The following is a 19,249-nucleotide window of genomic DNA, read 5'->3' on the forward strand; positions in this document are numbered from 1 at the left end:
TTTTATTTGAACTGCATTGATTATATCTATAGAAAATTTAAATTATAAATTTTTATTGAATTATATTGAAATTGACCATATGATCCTATAACACCAGTCAAATATTTATGTACTCATGTATTTGGAAGAGGTCTCTATGAGTATTTCTCCAGATATTTGTTCACACAGATCTTGTTTTTCTTTTTTTCTGAGGAGAAGGGAAAGAGAGAAAAAAAATTTTGATAATTGAAAAAAATTTAACCAAATATCTTTTTTTTTTCATACAAAAGAGGTATAAAGTATTATGTGAGATCAGTTGCAATTAGATTTAAAGAAGTTTTGAAGAAATAATTCATGGAATAGGTAGTAATGTGAGGTAAAGTTTAGCGAAAAACAGGATGTTGATGGGGAGTTAAAAGGAAGGAGAGGACTTTTTCAGGAGTATGGAATAGTCATAAATAAAAACAAGTCACTGAGGCAGAACATCACATAACACAAAGTTACAAGCATTTGAACATTTAAAACAAATGGATTATATGGCAACATATATTTTATAATTTCATTTTTTTTCAAAATAAGAGATTTACAAACATTTGTGGAGTACATATGTATAAGATATTGCATGAACTTCTATAGTGCAGTTATTTGTTATATCATTATCACTGTTCACATAAAGGTCAGGAAGGACTGAATTATTTAATCAATCTCTCCCATACTTGATACCTTTATTGTGGGGGGAAAAATCTTTATTAAGGTACTTAATCAAAGACATCAAACAATGCAATAAATTCTTAATTAAATTGTTGAGGAGTCAAAAACCACCAGAGGATAGTTGAAATAAAATGATGTCACACAAACAATGTATTAGTCTGGCTGAAAAGAGTCGGTCAGGTCTTCTGACCTTTGGCAAACCAATTTGGAACTGGAGCAATTCAAGTGTTTGGCCAGCCTTGTAGAGAGAATAGTTCCACAGCCAAGAACATGGCAGGGAATTGATTGGAGGGGAACTAAGAAGCACTTTCTCTCACTGATCACTTTCTGTATTTACCCCCATTTCCCTTCCTCAAACAGAGGATGACCTTATGATCTTTGAAAGGGGAAAAAATTGGGCTTCTTGTGGACTTCTGAGCAACAGAGCCAGATGGCACTGGCTGATAGCAATGTTTGCATTGGGAACTAAGGGAGATTGAAGATACTGAAGAAGGGCAACTTCAGGATTCCAGTGAGAGACTTGCAGCAGAAAGTGCCTAACAGAATACCCCAATACCTGAGAGGAATTTCATAAGGACTCCACAAAAGGAGAAAGGAAATTCTATCCAATTAGGAGTTATGAGTTACCTTTTTAGCAAACTGTACATTCTAAACTTGAGTTCGTCTTCTTCTGAACTCTGTTCATATCTGTGGAAGAATGTATCCCAGGTTTTTGGGAGGAGTGTTTTGTAATAACCACTTTAAGGCTGAATCTACTTTCCCCAGAGACCAAGGTGGTAGAGAAGAATGTGCTTCCAGTTTGGCAGGTTTCTGTACTTTGGTTCTTGTAATATCTCAGAAAATACCCTTTTCAAAAATAGTAATTGAAGTTAAATGTTATTGGGGAAATAAACTGACCATTGATGTAGAGGAAATACAATGGAGTGGGGGGGGGGGCAAATGAGCTATAGTCAAGTTATACTGGATGTATTTTGGATGTTACAAATGCATGCATTGTAAACTAAAATACTAAGAAATTACTCCCAATCCCTTATTCGTGATAGAACCCTGAGCTAGTCATTTTCTGGATATCCCGTCTATCAGTGAAAATGAGAAGTCTGTTCAACATTGATGAGAGTAATACAGCTTAAATGTATAGTGCTTTATAGTTTACTGAATGCTTCTGTATATATTTTCACATTTCATTTGTCACAACCCTGTGAAGTTGGTGAAGCAATTATTATTATTATTACTGTTTTGTAGGTGGAAAAAAAAGGTCCAGAAAGATAAACTAACTTAGCCTAAAGGTAAAGTATCACTGCCTGGTTTTCAACCAGTCTTCTGACTCCAATTCTGATAACATGTAGCATGTTACTTGTGCTTACTACAATTCCAAATGGCTAATAATAATAATAATAGCTAATGTTAATATACAGCATTTACTGTAGACAGGACACTATGATAAACATTTTAAAATTATTTCAACTGGTCTTCACAACAATCATGAGAGGTAGTTGCTTTAATTATCCTCACTTTACAGTTGAGGAAATTGAGGCAAACTAGATTAAGTGACTTGCCCAGAGTCACAAAGCTAGTAAGTGTCTGAGGTAGGATTTGAATTTAATTCTTTCTTACTCTAGGCACAGTGCTCTATTCACTATGCCACTTCACTGCCTAATATATCATTTACATAAAAAAAAAGTTACCAATATCTTTCCTTCAAGATGGTCCAAGTAAACTAAATATAGCTTTTAAATTACCTTGATGATGGTCGGTGAGCATGCCCATTTGTGTCTATTCCCAGCAAATGCAAGAAAAGCACTATTTTCTCTTCATTCAGTTTTGAGAACAAAGACTGGTTACTTTTAGCAGACTGAAAAAAATCCTATATGGAGTGAATAAGTTTAAAAAATGTAAAATTCAATCATTATTTTTTATTTGAATTTTAAATGAATAACTTAATTAGAACATCTATTCATAAAAAGATTAATCAACTGAAAAGTTAAATCATACTATTTATCTTTTTAAAGCACAATAATCCTTCTCCAAACTATTCTTTCTTCCCACTTCAAATATTTTAAATGTTTATTTATTTTATTAAATATTCTCTAACTTACATGCAAAAAAATTTAATGTTATTTTAAAATTTTTTGAGTTCTAAAATTCTCTATCATTCCTGCACCTCCCCTCCCCACTTTGAGAAGGCAATAATTATACAAATGAAATCATGTAAAACATATTTTCCCACTAGCCATGTTAGAAAAGAAAACACAAACAAAATAAAACAATAAAAATAAAGGGTTTAAAAGCATGATTCATTTAGCATTCAGAGTTCATCAGTTCTCACTCTGAAGGTAAAGAGCATCCTTTATAATGGGACTTTCAGAATTGTTTGGATCACTTTCTTGATCAGAGTAGCTAAGTCATTCACAGTTGATCATCTTTACAATATTGCTCTTATTGTACAATATTCTGGTTCTGCTCACTTCTCTTTGCAAGAATTCATATAAATCTTCCCAGATTTTTCTGAAACAATCTGGCTTGTCATTTCTTATAGCTCAATAGTATTCCATTATTCTGATAATGACAACATGTTTAGCCATTCCCCAATTCATAAGCATTCCACTGAATTTCAATTCTTTACCAAAAACACATTTTTAAAAGTTGTTATAAGTATTTTTATATAAATAAGTCATTTTGCCTTTATTTTTATCTCTTTGGGATACAGGACCCAGTAGTTGTATTTGCAACTATTTTTTTTTTGTAAGAGATAATATAGTGATACAATAATAATAGATAATATAGAGAAATAACAGGGTTAAAAGAGAAAAGTTTTATTTCACTGAGGCTATGATAATTCAAAGATAAACTAAAGGTTTAATAAACTACAGGTCTGAGGAACAAAGTAATATGAGATCCAGACGTCCATATCAGATAATAACAATGACAACAGTTAATAACTAACATAGAGTTTACTATATGCCAGACATTGAGCTAAATGCTTACAATTATTATCTCATGATTATATCACAACAACCCTGGGAAGTTGGAGCTATTATTATACTCATTTCACAGTGATGAAACTGGGATAAAGAGAGATTAAATAACTTGCCAAGGTCACAGACTTAGTGTTTGAGTTTAGATTTGGGTTCAATTCTTCCTGACACCAGGCTCAGGGCTCTTTTCACTGCATCACCTCACTGCTTGTAGTTAACAATGTCCATCAATTAATAAGACATGTACTTTTATTGTTGTTCTGTAATTTCAGTTGTGTCTAACTCTTCGTGGCCCCATTTGGGATTTTACTAAAACAAATGATAATAGAATGGTTTGCCATTTCCTTCTTCAGGGGCATTCAGGTTACATGATTTGCCCAAGGTCATATGGCTAGGATATTCCTAAGGCTGAATTTGAAATCAGGTCTTTCTGGCTCCAGGCCTGTTGCTCTAACCCTTGTTTCTATCTGTAGGCCCTAAGAGAGGTTCAAATGAAATTTAATAGGAAGCAAACAGTTAACTACCCTTTCATTCTCTCATCATCTAGGAAATCATCTGTATATACAGATTAAAGGATGAATCATGGAATTTGAAAGCTAGAAGGGAGGTCAGCTATTAAAAAATGCAGAGCTGTGAGGTACCATTTCACATTTCTAAGATTAAGAACACAGGAAAAGAAAATGATAAATGTTGGAGGGGATGTTGGAAAACCGGGACACTAATGTATTGTTAGTGGAGTTGTGAACTAATCCAACCATTCTGGAGAGCAGTTTGGAACTATGGCCAAAGAGTTGGCAAATTTTGCATGCTCTTTGATCCAGTAGTGTCATTAGTGGGTCAGTGTGTCAAATAGATGATAAAAAAGGGAAAAAGCTCCATGTGTGCACAAATGTTTGTAGCTGCCCTTTTTGTAGTGGCAAGAAAATGGAAACTGAGTGGATGCTCAGCAGTTATATAGTATATGAATATTATGGAATATTACTGTTCTATAAGAAACAACCAGCAGGATGATTTCAGAGAGATTTATATGAACTGATGTCAAATAAAATGAGTAGAACCAAGAGAACATTGTACAAAGAAACAACAAGGATTATACGATGATTAGTTTTGATGGATGTGGCTCTTTTCAACAGCAAAGTGATTCAGGCCAGTTCCAATAGACTTATGATGGAGAGAGCCATGTGCATTCAGAATGAGGACTATGGATCCTGAATATAAATGACAACATAGTATTTTTATCTTTTGTGGTTATTGTTGTTTGCTTGCTTGTTTTCTTTCTCATTTTTCCCCTTTTGATCTGATTTTTCTTGCATAGTATGATAATGGAAATATGTTTAGAAGAATTGTAATTGTTTAATCTATATTGGATTACTTGCTCTCTAGGGGAGGGGGAGGTAGGGAGAAAAATTTGGAACACAAGGTTTTGCAAGGGTGAATGTGGAAACTATCTTTGCATGTATTTTGAAAAATAAAAAGCTATTATTATGAAAAAATCCAGAGCTTATTTTTATTGTCACAACTTAACACTGATAAATTAGGAACAGATGGCCAGAAGACCACAGAATTTCCTTTTTACATTCTATTTTTGTGAAAAAATGACTCAATGTTCATCAGTATCTTAAAGATATTAAAACAACAACTAAGCTAGAGTAAATTAACTCAAAATGGTATTCCAAATTTTACAATAGAAATTATTGGGAGGCAGAGCCAAGATGGCAGAGTAAAGGCAGGAACACACTAACTTCTTCCTCAAACAGTTCCAAATTGCTTTAAATAATGACTTTAAACAAATTGTAGAGTGTCAGAACACATAAAAAAGATGGAATAGAATATTTTTCAGCTGAAGATAACTTAGAAGGTCAGCAAGAACGGTCTGTGGCATCAAGGAGGAATTCAGCATAAAATCCTAGGCCCCAGCCCCAGTGGCAGCAAAGCATGGATGTGGGTCTACAGAGCTCTGAATCAGCAGCCACACTCGGGTTTCCAGACCTCTCAATCCAAAGAAACCAAAGACAACTTGGAAGGTCAGCAGAAAGGGTTTCCTAGTAGGGTAAGAGGACTTTGGGAAAACAGGAGAGGGCAGTGACAGCAGTGGCAGCATCCAGAGACCTCAGTTCACTGGAGGTGTCTTTACTAGTCCTGAGGAAGGATTATTATATTGCTTTAGTACATTAAAACTTAAAATCACAGTGGGGCTGGGATTCCTCACTGTTCCAGGGTAGAAAAGAGGACTTGTGGTCCAGGTCCCTAGAAGAATCTCTAAAAACCAACTGCACAAAACCCCTGAAGCTTGGGACAGTGCACTCACTACCCTAGAAACAGAGCCCTACTCTGACAAAGAGTTAAAAGCAGAGTAATGGGCTAGGAAAATGAGCAGACAAGAAAAAAAGTTTCTGACCACTGAAAATTACTATGGTGACAAGAAAGATCAAAACACTCACTCAGAAGATGAAAACAAAGTCAAAGCTTCCACATCCAAAGTCTCCAAGAAAAATAAGAATTGGGTTCAGGAAACTGAAACTATTTATAGCCACATGAAACTATTTATAGCCAAATTTACTATTGATCAGAGAAATGCAAATTAAGACAAGTCTTAGATACCACTACACACCTGCCAGATTGGCTAAGATGACAGGAAAAGATAATGATGAATGTTGGAGGGGATGTGGGAAAACTGGAATACTGATACAGTGTTGGTGGAGTTGTGAACAGATCCAAACTTTCTGGAGAGCAATTTGGAACTATGCTCAAAAAGTTATCAAACTGTGCATACCCTTTAATCCAGCAGTGTTACTACTGGGCTTATATCCCAAAGAGATCTTAAAGGCGGGAAAGGGATCCACACGTGCAAAAGATGTTTGTGGCAGCTCTTTTTGTAGTGGCAAGAAACTGGAAACTGAATGGATGCCCATCAACTGGAGAATGGCTAAATAAGTTATGGTATATGAATGCTATGGAATACTATTATATAAGAAACAACCAGGAGGGTGATTATGTAGAGACCTACATAAACTGAAGCTAAGTGAAATGAGCAGAACCAGGAGATCATTATACATGGCAACAACAAGATTATATGATGATCAATTCTGATTGATGTGGCTCTCTTCAACAATGAGATGATTCAATTCAGTTCCACTTAGGCAGTGATGAAGAGAATCAGCTACACCCAGAGAGAGAACCATGGGAACAGAGAGTGGAACACAACATAGCATTCTCATTCTCTCTGTTATTTACTTGCATTTTGTTTTCTTTCTCAGTTTTTCTTTTTCTTCCTTCTTGATCTGATTTTTCTTATGCAACAAGGTAACTGTATAAATATGTATACATATATTGGAACTCAGGGAAATGAGTGTGACCCACTACATAGAATTCCCAATCCCTCTATTTTTGTCCCCCTGCATTTTTTATATCTTTCACAAATTAATTATATATTATTTCAAAGTCAGATTCTTTTTGCGCAGCAAAATAACTGTATGGACATATATACATGTATTGTATTTAACATATACTTTAATACATTTGACAGGTATTGGTCTACTTGTCATCTGGGGGAGGTGGGTGGGGGGAAGGAGGGGAAAATTGGAAGAAAAGGTTTTGCAACTGTCAATGCTGAAAAATTACCTATGCATATGTCTTGTAAATAAAAAGCTATAATAAAAAAAAAAGAACTGTTTTGGCTGCATCCCATTAAAAAAAGGAATAAGAAAAGAAAAAGAAATTGAAGGAATTAGAGTATGTAATGAGGAAACAAAAACTATCATTCTTTACAGATGATATGATGGTATACTTAGAGAATTTTTGGAGATTCAATTTAAAGAATTACTAGAAACAATTAACTGGTAAATTTGCAGGATATAAAATAAACCTACACAAATCATCAGCATTTCTATATGTTACTAACAAATTCCAGCAACAAGAGGTAGAAAGAGAAATCCTATTTAAAATAACATTAATATAAGTACATTATACATTAATATAAATAACATTTATAACAATCATAATATACATAATATATTAATATAAGTGATATTTATAATTATAAAAATAAAATAAATATATAAATATTTGAGAGTCTCCCTGCCAAGACAAAGCCAGGAACTATATGAACACAATTGTTAAAAACACTTTCCACACAAATAAAGTCAGATGAAAACAAGTGGGAAACTATCAATTGCTCATGGGTAGGCTAAGTTAATATAATAAAAACAGCAATTCTACCTAAATTAATCTACTTGTTCAGTGCCAAACTAATCAAACTGCCAAGAAATTACTATAAAGAACTAGAAAAAATAATAACAAAATTCATCTGGAAGAACAAAAGGTCAAGAATTTCAAGGAAATTAATGAAAAAAAAAATGCAAAGGAAAGTAGCTTAGACATACCAGACCTAAAATTGTATTATAAGATGGCAGTCATCAAAACCATTTGGTACTGGCTAAAAAATAGAGTGGTAGATCAGTGGAATAGAATAGGTATACAAGATACAATTATCAGTGATTATAATAATCTACCATTTGATAAACCCAAAGATTCCATCTTCTGAAACAAAACCTCACTATTTGACAAAAATTTCTGAGAATACTAGACAATAGTTGGTCATAAATTAGGCATAGACCAACGTTTCACACCCCATACCAAAATAAGTTTGAAATGGATGCATGATTTAGATGCAAACGGTGATAATAAAAGCATATTAGAAGAGCAAGGGAAAGTTTAAATATTCATCTAAAATAGAAAACTGACTTAAATTTATAAGAATACAAATCATTCCCCAATAGCTAAATGGTCAAAAAGTATATGAACAGACAATTTTTAGATGAAAAAATTAAAGCCATTTCTAGCAATATGGAAAAAATGCTCTAAATCACTATTGATTAGAGAAATGCAAATTGGAACAACTTGACTAGGTTGACAGGAAAAGATAATGATAAATGTTGGAAAACTGGAACACTACTGAATTGTTAGTGGAGTTGTAAACTGATCCAACCATTGTGGAGAGCAATTTGGAACTATGCCCAAAGAGGTATCTAACTGTGCATACCCTTTGATCCAGCACTGCCAATATTGGATCTAGATTCTAAAGAAATCATAAAAAAGAGAAAAGAATGCACAGTGCAAAAATGTTTGTAGCAGCCCTTTTTGTAGTGGTAAGGAACTGGAAACTGAATGGATGTCTGTTAATTGGGGAATAACTGAATAAGTTACAGTATATGAATAGAATATTATTGTTCTATAAGAAATGACGAGCAGGCTAATTTCAGAAAAAACCTGGGAAAACTTACATGAATTGATGCTAAGCAAAATGACTAGAACCAAGAGAACATTGTTTACAGCAACAAGATTCTGTGATCAACTCTGATGAACTTGGCTCTTTTCAACAATGAGGTAATTCAAGGCAATTTCAATGGAATTGTGATGGAAAAAGCCATCCACATCAGAGAGGAGACTGAATGTGGATCAAAGCATAGTATTTTCACTTTTGGGTGGGTGGCAGGTGGAGTGTTTGTTTGTTTTTTAATTTCTCATGGGTTTTTCTTTCCCCTTTTGATATGATTTTTCTGGCACAACACATTTAGAAAGGAATAAGTATGCTAATTTGCCCAGAAGAAAAATATAACAAGAGATAAAATTGGAAAGTGGCATCAAAATAAAATTTGAAGAACTACCTATTGGCTATATTGTAGAAAAGATGTTGCCAGATGTGGTTTATACTAGGTGGCCTCTGTAGTATCTTCTACCTAAGACACTCTGAAATTCTTAGTCATATCTGACCTTTGAAAGTCAGAATAAAGTGACTAGAACAAAATAATGAACTGCTAAAAAGGTTTTTTTTTTCATTATTGTTGTTGTTATTTTGTGATGTTATCAGACTTGTGCATCTGAGAGTTAAGATAAGTCAAGTCAAGAAGCATTTATTAAATACTTACTCTGTGCCAGGCATTGTATGAGCATTGGAAGATTAATTTGGCAATTAAATATAATATTTAATGAACAGAGGAGATAAACTGAAGGCAAATAAACTCTAATAACAGTTCCAATCGCAGGAAATGAAGGAATGAACTAGAAAAATCACAATAAGCAGAGTAAGGAGAAGATAGAAACAAACATAAGAGATTGACAAGAGGAGAGAAATTAAATGTAAGCAAATCAATTACCACTAATAAAAAATCAAGTTCAAGCAAATGTCCACAATCATCGGGAGTTAGCAAATGATTGTAATATAAATAGTGAATAGAAAGAGGGAAAGGAATATAAAAAATGGTTACAAAATTTTGAGCACAGGGGACCTAGAAGAGTAAACAGAAGAATTGAAGCATAACTCATCATTGTTCTTGCTAGGGAATAAAGATATTTAATTGTTTTGAAAAAACGAGAAACACTGATAGAAAGGATGGAGAAAACAACAAATCTGAATTTATAACACAGAATAAGAGTTTCCTCATCCTCTATTCTTCCTACACACTGTGACAAATGTTAGTACTACTTAGTAATCTGAAATAGCTCTTCAGTATGCAAAAATCATAGGCATCTATCATGATCATTTGGCTTGTTTATTAATCCAAACTTTTTGTGTATAAAAGGCTAGAAAGAAGTTGTAAGTTTTTTTGATTTTGGGGGCTCATGAAAGTCATTCATGACTATAAAAAGAACTTTTGCAAAGAGAACTTCGACATTTTTTTCCTTAGAGGATTCTGGGAAGATGGGTGAATAGTCAAACTTTCAGCTGTCCACAGAAGAACATTGTCTCAAAGAAAATAAAGAGTAGCAAAAGTAAATAAAAGTTAGGGTAAAGCAGTTGTTCTCCTAAAACAATCTAAGGAAACCACAAGGAAAGGCCTGACCTCCAGAGATAAAGGTTTCACCTGAGTGAATTGCAAATACCTTCAGGTCAAAATAACAAGCTGTGGGGACAAGTGGGGTTGGGAGGCAACCTCAGCCTTAGAAACTTTAATCTCATGGACAGGGATGGCTAAATAGGAGAAGACTGAAGGACCTTCCAATGTTGAGGGACACCAAGCCCAGCTGTGTTGATCCATTGCATCATGGGTTGGGCTGCCACTGTGGGGAAGAAGGAACTAACTCCTACCTGGTGCATGCAGTAACAGGTGGGGACCCTGATGACTGTGATTTCAGTTCCAAGGAAAAGAAGACAACTGTAGTAGGCACTAAAAGGAATGAAGGTACCACAGAGAGTAGAATATTATATGGGGCAGCACAACTGGGGACTCTAGCCAGGCTAGTAGTGAAGGGCAGACCCAAGGTTGTACTATGGGACAAATCTCAGAAGGATGAGGCATTATTCTCCATACCTTAAGACTGGAAGTTGGTCACATTAATAGCTGCTAAAAAATAAAATAATGCAAAGATAAATAAATAAAATTGAACAAGCAAGGAGAAAGAACCCAACCATAGATAGCTATTACAAGGATAAAGATCAGGGTTCAAATTCAGAAGAAGATAATGGAGCTAAAAAAGCCAATCCTTCGATGAGAAACATAAAATGATCCCAAGCACAAAAAGATTTCTTAGGAGAACTTAAAGAGGACTTTAAAATCAAATAAGAGAAATTAAGAAAAAATTTGGGGAAAAAAGAGCAATTCAAGAAAATCAAGAAAATTATGAAAGGAAAATCAACAACTTGAAATAGAGAACCAAAAACTTAAGGAAGAAAATAATTCCTTGAAAATTAGAAGTGGGAAAAGATGTTTAAGAGAAATAATAAAATTAAATTAAAAGAATGAAAAATAAAAGAGAAAATGAAACATCAGAAAACCTAATCTGGAAAAGAGATAGAGGAGACTAAAAAATTACAGAACAACAAAAATAGAAGACTTATTCAAAAGAAGAAAGTGAATGAAGGGAAGTAACATTGCTTTTTTCTCCCAGAATTAAATATTATTTCTAAAATATTTTCTAAAATATGAAATTCAAATTCATTCTAAGATTCATTGATTGTAAAAAAAGAAACTAAGTCAACATGGTATTCATGCTTAGATACAAACCAGATAACAATACACTGAACTACAAATATCAGCTCACCAGTCTGAAAATATTCCCTAATATTGTACTATATGTAAAAGTTAATAACATAAAATTATATTCACCTTAACCTGATCAAAAACCCAGGTATCAAGTCGTGCGGCATCTTGTGCACCAAAATCCTCTTTTTCAGCTGTATAACAATGGATATAAATGTGGTCTCCACTTGCACCTGAAGGAAACAGTTATGTAATTTTTAAAATTCTTAAAATCTATACTAAAATACAATTATATGGGCCCTAAAACTACTCTTGCAGCTTCAGTACATAAAAATAGTATGAATCTGAAGATAATCTATGCTCTTTGGGATTTTTTACATGTAAAACTTACTATGTGAATTTGGTTCTTAAAATACCTAAAAACAGAAGAAAGTTTTAAGTATTTTAGCTCTATTACCTATGCATTTTGTGAATTTTTATAATTCTGTTTCTATTTTTACGATTGTTATTAATAGAAAAGAATTGAGAGGCAAACGAATAGTGTGAAGAAATGTCAAACTCACTGCAACACTCCCCAGTGTGGCCAATTAGATTAAAATGTATTTGGAAACTGTTTAAGAAAATAAATAAATAAATACAACATAAATAATGTAAATTTGTGGTCTTTCAAGTCAATATAGGATTAGCAGGGATTCATCTCTATTTGAGTTTGACCATTAGTGCAGAAGGTACACTGGGCTATGAATCAACATTTCTAATTTCACCTTTTCCTATAACAGTTATGGTCAGACAAAAATCTCAGTTTCATCATCTATAAAAAGAAAGGGCTAGATTACAATAAAGGGTTAGATTAGTTAATCTCTAGCTAATCTTCCAAATCTAAATCATATGATTTCTGATTACAAATAATAAACACCAGATAATTCTCATTATAATTAAGGGATAAAAATATAAATTTACATTTAATTATTGTATTGGTTTTTAATCAGTCTAATAATTTTTCTTGCTATAAATATTGAAAGCACAATTCTATGAGTATTTTTTTTAATTCCTATTCTAAAGGGATAAGTACTCTAAATATATAAGTTTACATTGTTAAAAAAAATTTTACGAGAATAGAAAGAAGTAATTTTCAAACTTATGGTTAGAGGGGGGAATTAAATGGAATAACATAATATGGTTTTAGATACATGTTTACAGATGTGTAAATGTGTATGTATATGTGTATGTATGTGTATATGTGGGATATATATGTGCATGAATCAATGTAAATATACCCGTGTTTAACCGTAGCCTGCTTGGAGGAGTGTTAAGGACCATGCCTAAGTGAAGGGGCAGGTCAATTCTCCAAGAGTCTCCACAGCTGTGAATCATAACACTTGAAGGAGTTGCAAAGCAGCCTTTGCTGACACAGATGTTCCTTGTGGACTGGGAATGAAATAAACTGGAGGCAGAGAGAAGAGGAGAGAGGTCAGAGAACAGCAACTGCCTCTTAGTCTCCTTGTATCATCATCATCCTCTCACATGAAGAGATCCATTCTATAGGTCTTAGTTAGACCCCCAGCAGCCACTGGCAGGTGGCTGCCCTATCACAATAGAGGAGCTGGAGGGATGAAAGGGGAAAAAAGAATAAAGTAAAAAAGTGTGCAGCAGAGAACAAAACTATATATGCTCCCTTGAAATGGAAATTTATTATTACATATTTTGAATCTTCCCTGATGTTCTGCTAGGCACATGACAATGTTTTGATGTTTTATTTTCCTTTTCTTTCTTTTTCTATTTTGTTTTTTTTTATTTTATATTTAGTTTTAAATACATATTTAAAAAGAAAGAAAAACTGAATAAGAGTAAGAGAAAAGTATTAGATAAAAGATAATTTCAATTGCATAAATTGAAACACTTTTGCAAGAATGAAACCAAAATACTAGGAAAGAAACAGAAACTAAATTATGGGGGAAAACTTGGTATCAAACATAGCCTATATATCTAAGATATAATAGGAATTAATATAAATATATGACTTTTAAGAGACATTTCCCAATATATAAAAGGGGAAAAGACATGAATAAATAACTTTATGAAAAAATGCTCCAAATCACAAGAAATAAAATAAATATAAATGAAGACTATTTGGAAGTCTCACTGTACATCTAACCAAACTGATAAAAGTGAGCTTTTGAAAGCTTAAGAGAGATTCCAATATAATCTTGGCATAATTATGAACAGAATGCAATCATCATGAATTATTTTCTTCAGTTAGTTTTTTTACCTTCTTTTGCCCATTTGTCTAATTGTACTTTCAAATGAATTGTTTTATTCACTGGACTTTTTTCCTATTTCACCAATTATATTTGTTAAGGAGTTGTTCTCTTTTTCCATTTTGCCAAATTATTTTTTTAAGAATCTGTTTTCTTCAGTATATTTTTCCATTTCATCAAATTCATATTTTAAATAGTAGTTTTCTTCAACCAATTTCTATGTTTATTTTTCCAAACTCTCCTGTAAAGCCTCTTTTTCTTTCCCAGTTTTTCTTCTAACTTTTTAAAGAATCTTTTTGAATTTTCCAAGAGAGCCTTTTGAGTTGGAGACTAGTAACTATCTCCCTTTCAGGCTTCATCTGGAGGCATTTTACCTTTAGTGTCCTCATGGTTTGGGTTCTGTTATTCTCTGTCTCCAAAGTAGTTATTTATAGTCAAGAGCTCTTTTTGCTTTTCTGCTCAGTTTTAAAGGTTGAGGTCTGTTCTGAGGGCACAGTGGAGATTGCCCAAGCTTCCTCTATAGGGTACAGGGGCTTCTCACTGCCCTGGGACCAGTATTGCTAAAGGCTTTCCCACTGAGTTGAGTGGGCCTTGGCCACCCCACTTGTTTTGCTAAGGTTCAAGGGCTTACTATTTGCCTTGTGTAATTGCATTGGAGGTCTCACAGGTAGTCTATTGATCCACTGGTCTTCTGAACTAGGAGAGAGTAGCCAACACTGCTGTATTTTGGCTAAAAGTCTCCTACATGATTCTTTGCATGGGACCTCTCTGTCCTAGGCCTTCCCATAACATTTCTGAGCTGGGCCATGTCTACCCTGCTCAATTAAGACCAATCTTTCCTGAAGTCGTTCCCAGATATTTTATGCTGGAAATACTCCAAATATTTGTGGGTTCTGTTACTCTAAAATCCATTCAGAGGCTTGACTTAGTATTGATTCTGAAGGAAGCCAGGGGGAGCTCAAGTAAAGTCCTATTTACACTCTGCCATCTTGGTTCTACCCCTGTGCAACTTTTCTGGAAACAATTCTGAACTATGTAAGAACAGTCACTAAACTGTTTCTAACCTTTAACCAAGTAATATTGCTACTGCACATATATAACCCAAAGAGTTAAATGATGAAAAAGAAATATCCTGATTATAATAAAATATTCATAGCAGCATTTCTTCTATCAGCAAAAACTCTAAAAACTATACACAAAGTGAAGGCCTATCCAATGAGGAATTGATAAACAAATTACAACATATGAATTAATAGAAGATTATTGTATCATAAAATGATAAATACAGATTTAGAAAACTATAACCTTTATGATGAGACATAGAACATCTGAGAAAAATATTCTTTATTGGTCATTTGCTTAACTGTTTTCCTTTATATCAAGTGAAGGCTAAGTAGGTAGAAGAAGAATATGTTGAAAAATGTCTCATGTGAAAAAAGGCATTGATTCTTAAAAAGACACGAGGAAAACATGTCAATTGAATGATAAAATGACAAATTTTCAATAATTTTTAATAAGAATATCCATACATAGCTGTTATGATAAATAGGTTGTCAATTATCATGACAAGTCCAGCCATATCCTGTTAGTTTCCATAAATTAAAATAAGGAAAAGATTTTTAAAGAAATTTCACATACAACTATCAGTCTCAATAAAAATTAAGGAAAAATTAGGGAAAGTTTTTTGGGAAAAAAATTTCAAATTGATAATACTGGCTCTCAGGAAACAATGTAACATATGAAAGAAAAGATTCTGTCTCTGAATTAATAATTACATATTAACATATTTTAGATAGATGAGAAAGAAATAATGGCAACTGAAATTTTAGCTATCTGGGGAGTTCTGAATTGGAAGTGAAAGGAGAAATGTAATAAAATTCTGTCATCTTCTTGAACTCCTAATGCTTCAGGCCTTTAAAGTAGGCTGGCTTCATTATTTCTGCAAAATAGTTTCTAAAGGGGAAAATGTTCTTGTCATATTTTTGCCATACAATTTTCTTGATTTGTTGGTTACTCCAGTTGCATAAGACAATTTAGAAAACATCAGGGTTTGTTGGTGCATAAGTCAATGTTCCACAGTTAGTGCTTACCAAATATCATATCTCTGCCTATGTGAACTGCCACAAACTTTGAGCTTACAGGAAAATAAATGTCCAAATGTTTCATTGCCATGAAAAGATTAATTATATGAATCTGAATTGATATAATTGTTTTTAAAAGGTACTTTTAAAGGTTTTCCTTCTAGTAGAAATATTCTATAATTTGCTGACTTCAAAGAAATTAGAACAAAATTACATTATCCCAGTACCTTCAACAGAACAAAGAGGAATTAAAACAGAATGAAATCTTCAATTTTTAGAATTAATCAGCACCTATTACCTTTCAGAATGATTCATTAAGATACAGAACACTAAGCTACAACTTTAATGTATTTGAAAAGGATTTTAAAAATATATATCCAAATAGGCAATGGGTGAGAAATTGGGAAGTTAGCTAAACCTAGGCCTCTTTCAAAAGCGTATCTCTTACTGATAAAGTCAAGCACACATCCCTGTGGACAAAATCTTGTTTTAGTGGGGGGAAAAACAGAATAAACATTATACTATAGACTTAAAATAAATGTATTTATGTATTATCTGAATATGCAAATTTTTTTTAGAAAAATGGATATTCCAACTCCCTGGGTTTCATTTGATAATGTAATATAACAATCAAATTTCTTTTGAAAAATGACTTTTGCTGTTGACTTTTGTCACCTCACTTCCTACTACGCCTATTCTTTTGTGGTGAGTAAAAATATTCAACACAGACACTATGCCTGAAAATATATACAATATTCTATCTTGATAACCTCCCACCTCTCTGTGTAAAGAAAGAAAGGACAATTCAGTCTCTGTTCTCCAAGAATAAATATTACTTTTTAGATTCTTGAGCTTTACTTCCTTTAAACAATCTCTTCATTTACATTTTTGTAATCACTGGGCAAACTGTTCTCTTAGTTCTGCATACTTTGTCCTATGTCAATTCACATGAATTTTTGTATGCCTCTGAAGCCCTTTTCTTCATTATTCTTGCTGCAAAATAATATTACTTTCATATACCATGGTTTTCTCATCCATTCGTCAATCAATGGCTACTTGCCTGGTGTGAAGTTCTTATTAGGATAAAAAGTGTTTCTATGCATATCATAATAAACTTTAAATTGCTTCTACTAAGAAGTTGAGGACATTCTGATGCTTTAACAATAAGAACAATCTTGTTATTTCACAATAAAGTGCCTTTTTAAAAAATTATTTTAACATTAATCTAAGAAAAACTAAGTCTGGGATATTTAAGCACTAGCACATGCAAAGAAAAAAATTGTCTGCAAAAAAAAGAAATTAACACAGAGATGTGCTGGAAGAATATATTGCTGGTGGAAATGGTTTACTAGCACAATGTTTCTGGAAAAGTTTGGAATTATACAGAAAAAAATCTCTTGACATCATCTCCCTTTGATAAAGATATCTTACTAAGGGACAGATATCCTAAGGAGGTAACAGAAATAAAGGCCTCATATGTATCAAAATATTCATAGCAACATTATTAGAAAAACAGGGAACAAAGTGGTTGCCCATAGACTTGACAAAGGCTAAACAAATATATTAGAAAACATATGAAACATATTAGAAATTAAGAGAAATGTGGAAAAATTTGTTTAAATTGATAAAGGGAAGAGAGACTCCCCAGGAGCACAATAGAAATGATGACTACGATAATGTAAATGAAGATAAATCAAAAGGTAGTTGAATTCTGATTAACTGCAATGACCAAAGTTCGCCCTAGAAAACAGATGATGAAACAGGTTTCCAGACTCCTCTTAGTACTCTAGAGATGTTAGACTGGAATGTAAATATTATCTTCTCTTTTAGTTGTAGTTTCTCAGTCATTTTTGCTTTATTGGTTTTTTTTTCTTTAATAACAAGAATGCAAAGAGAGTGGGAAATAACTATGTTGTACAAAAATAAAATCAGGTTTTAAAAATAGGAGGATATCTTTCTTTTCCTTCCTCTACCATTCCCCGAAATGAATAAATGAATGAATGAATGATGAAGTAAGTATTCTAAGTAACAAAGAAAAAAATTTTCTGAGATGGAAAATCTGGAAAAAGACAACAAACCATATATGCTCACTTTGCTAAGCACCAGTTTATACAATTCATACAGGTTTCTCTGAATTTACCCCTTTTAACATTGCTTATAGCACAATAACATTTCACTGTATTTATATTTCATAACATGTGACAGCATTTTCCAATCAACGGGAATTCACTATGTCTACAATTCTTTGCCAAAAAAAAAAAAAGATTCTATCAGTATTTATGTATAAACATATCTATTTTCTCTGACTTTGACCTCTTTGATGTATATTTTCAACAGTAGTATTATTGGTCAAAGGGATTTACAATTTAATGACTTTAGGTTACAGGTTCAAATTGCTTTCCAAAATAGCTGGACCAATTCCCAATCCAGTAATGCTGCCCTGTTCTCCTACTTTCCCTTCAACATTTGTCATTTTCCTTTATAATCTTAGCGAATTTGGGGGAAAAGATCAAACCACTTAGCTGTATTACTTTGTGTTTTTCTTATTAATAGTAATTTGGAACAGCTTTTCATATGCCAGGTAAAAGATTAGCTTTATTCTTCAAAAAGCTCCTGTTCAGATCTTTTGATCATTTATCTATTAGGGAATACCTTATTCTTTGTTATATTTCTATTACTTCATTATATGACTTGAATATCAGACCTTTAATGAGAGAAATTTGTTACAAAGACATTTTCCCAGCAAACTGCTTCTCTCATAATTCTAACTTATTAACTGGGTGGGGGGAACTTTTTCAATTCTATGCAATCAAAAATCTCTCTTATCTTTCATAAACAACTCTACTCCACATTTGGTCAAGAACTTTCCCCCTACCCATAACTATACAAGGTTCCTCTAAATTTACTTATGATTATTTTACATTACGTTTTACATTTGGGTTAATAACCGCACAGGTTTTATTATGCTAGATGTTATGAGATAGTCAAACTATGTTAATAATCAGAAACTGCTTATAATAGCAAATAATACAAAATATATACTCTACTATTTTCCTGTACTATATGCTCTATGAAATTTTATCTTCATACACTTTGCAGAGTCTTTTAAAAGTCCATCTATAATTCTAAACTTTAAGAATTCAAGTAATGGCTGTGATGGAAATAATCTTTGATTTACTTAGAATATAAAAGAATATTTATTAAAGTGTAAGAGATCTTCATAGCTTAATGCATTTTTTTTCATATCTTGTGAAAAAAAAAAAAGG

At 32.8% G+C, this 19,249-nt stretch overlaps 1 protein-coding gene across 1 annotated transcript in view; it reads right to left on the bottom strand.

Annotated features, from left to right (window-relative positions):
* PIGN (phosphatidylinositol glycan anchor biosynthesis class N) overlaps nt 1-19,249 on the bottom strand; it is a 174,137-nt gene that overhangs the window by 143,150 nt on the left and 11,738 nt on the right. The window contains exons 4-5 of the mRNA XM_051969902.1: nt 11,771-11,877; nt 2,430-2,554 (exon numbers count right to left, since the gene is read on the bottom strand). Coding sequence (XP_051825862.1) covers nt 2,430-2,554; nt 11,771-11,877 — 232 coding nt within the window. The remainder of the gene's footprint in view (nt 1-2,429; nt 2,555-11,770; nt 11,878-19,249) is intronic.

The sequence above is a fragment of the Antechinus flavipes genome, chromosome 1, assembly GCF_016432865.1.
Source record: "Antechinus flavipes isolate AdamAnt ecotype Samford, QLD, Australia chromosome 1, AdamAnt_v2, whole genome shotgun sequence".
In the NCBI taxonomy this organism is placed as follows: Eukaryota; Metazoa; Chordata; class Mammalia; order Dasyuromorphia; family Dasyuridae; genus Antechinus; species Antechinus flavipes.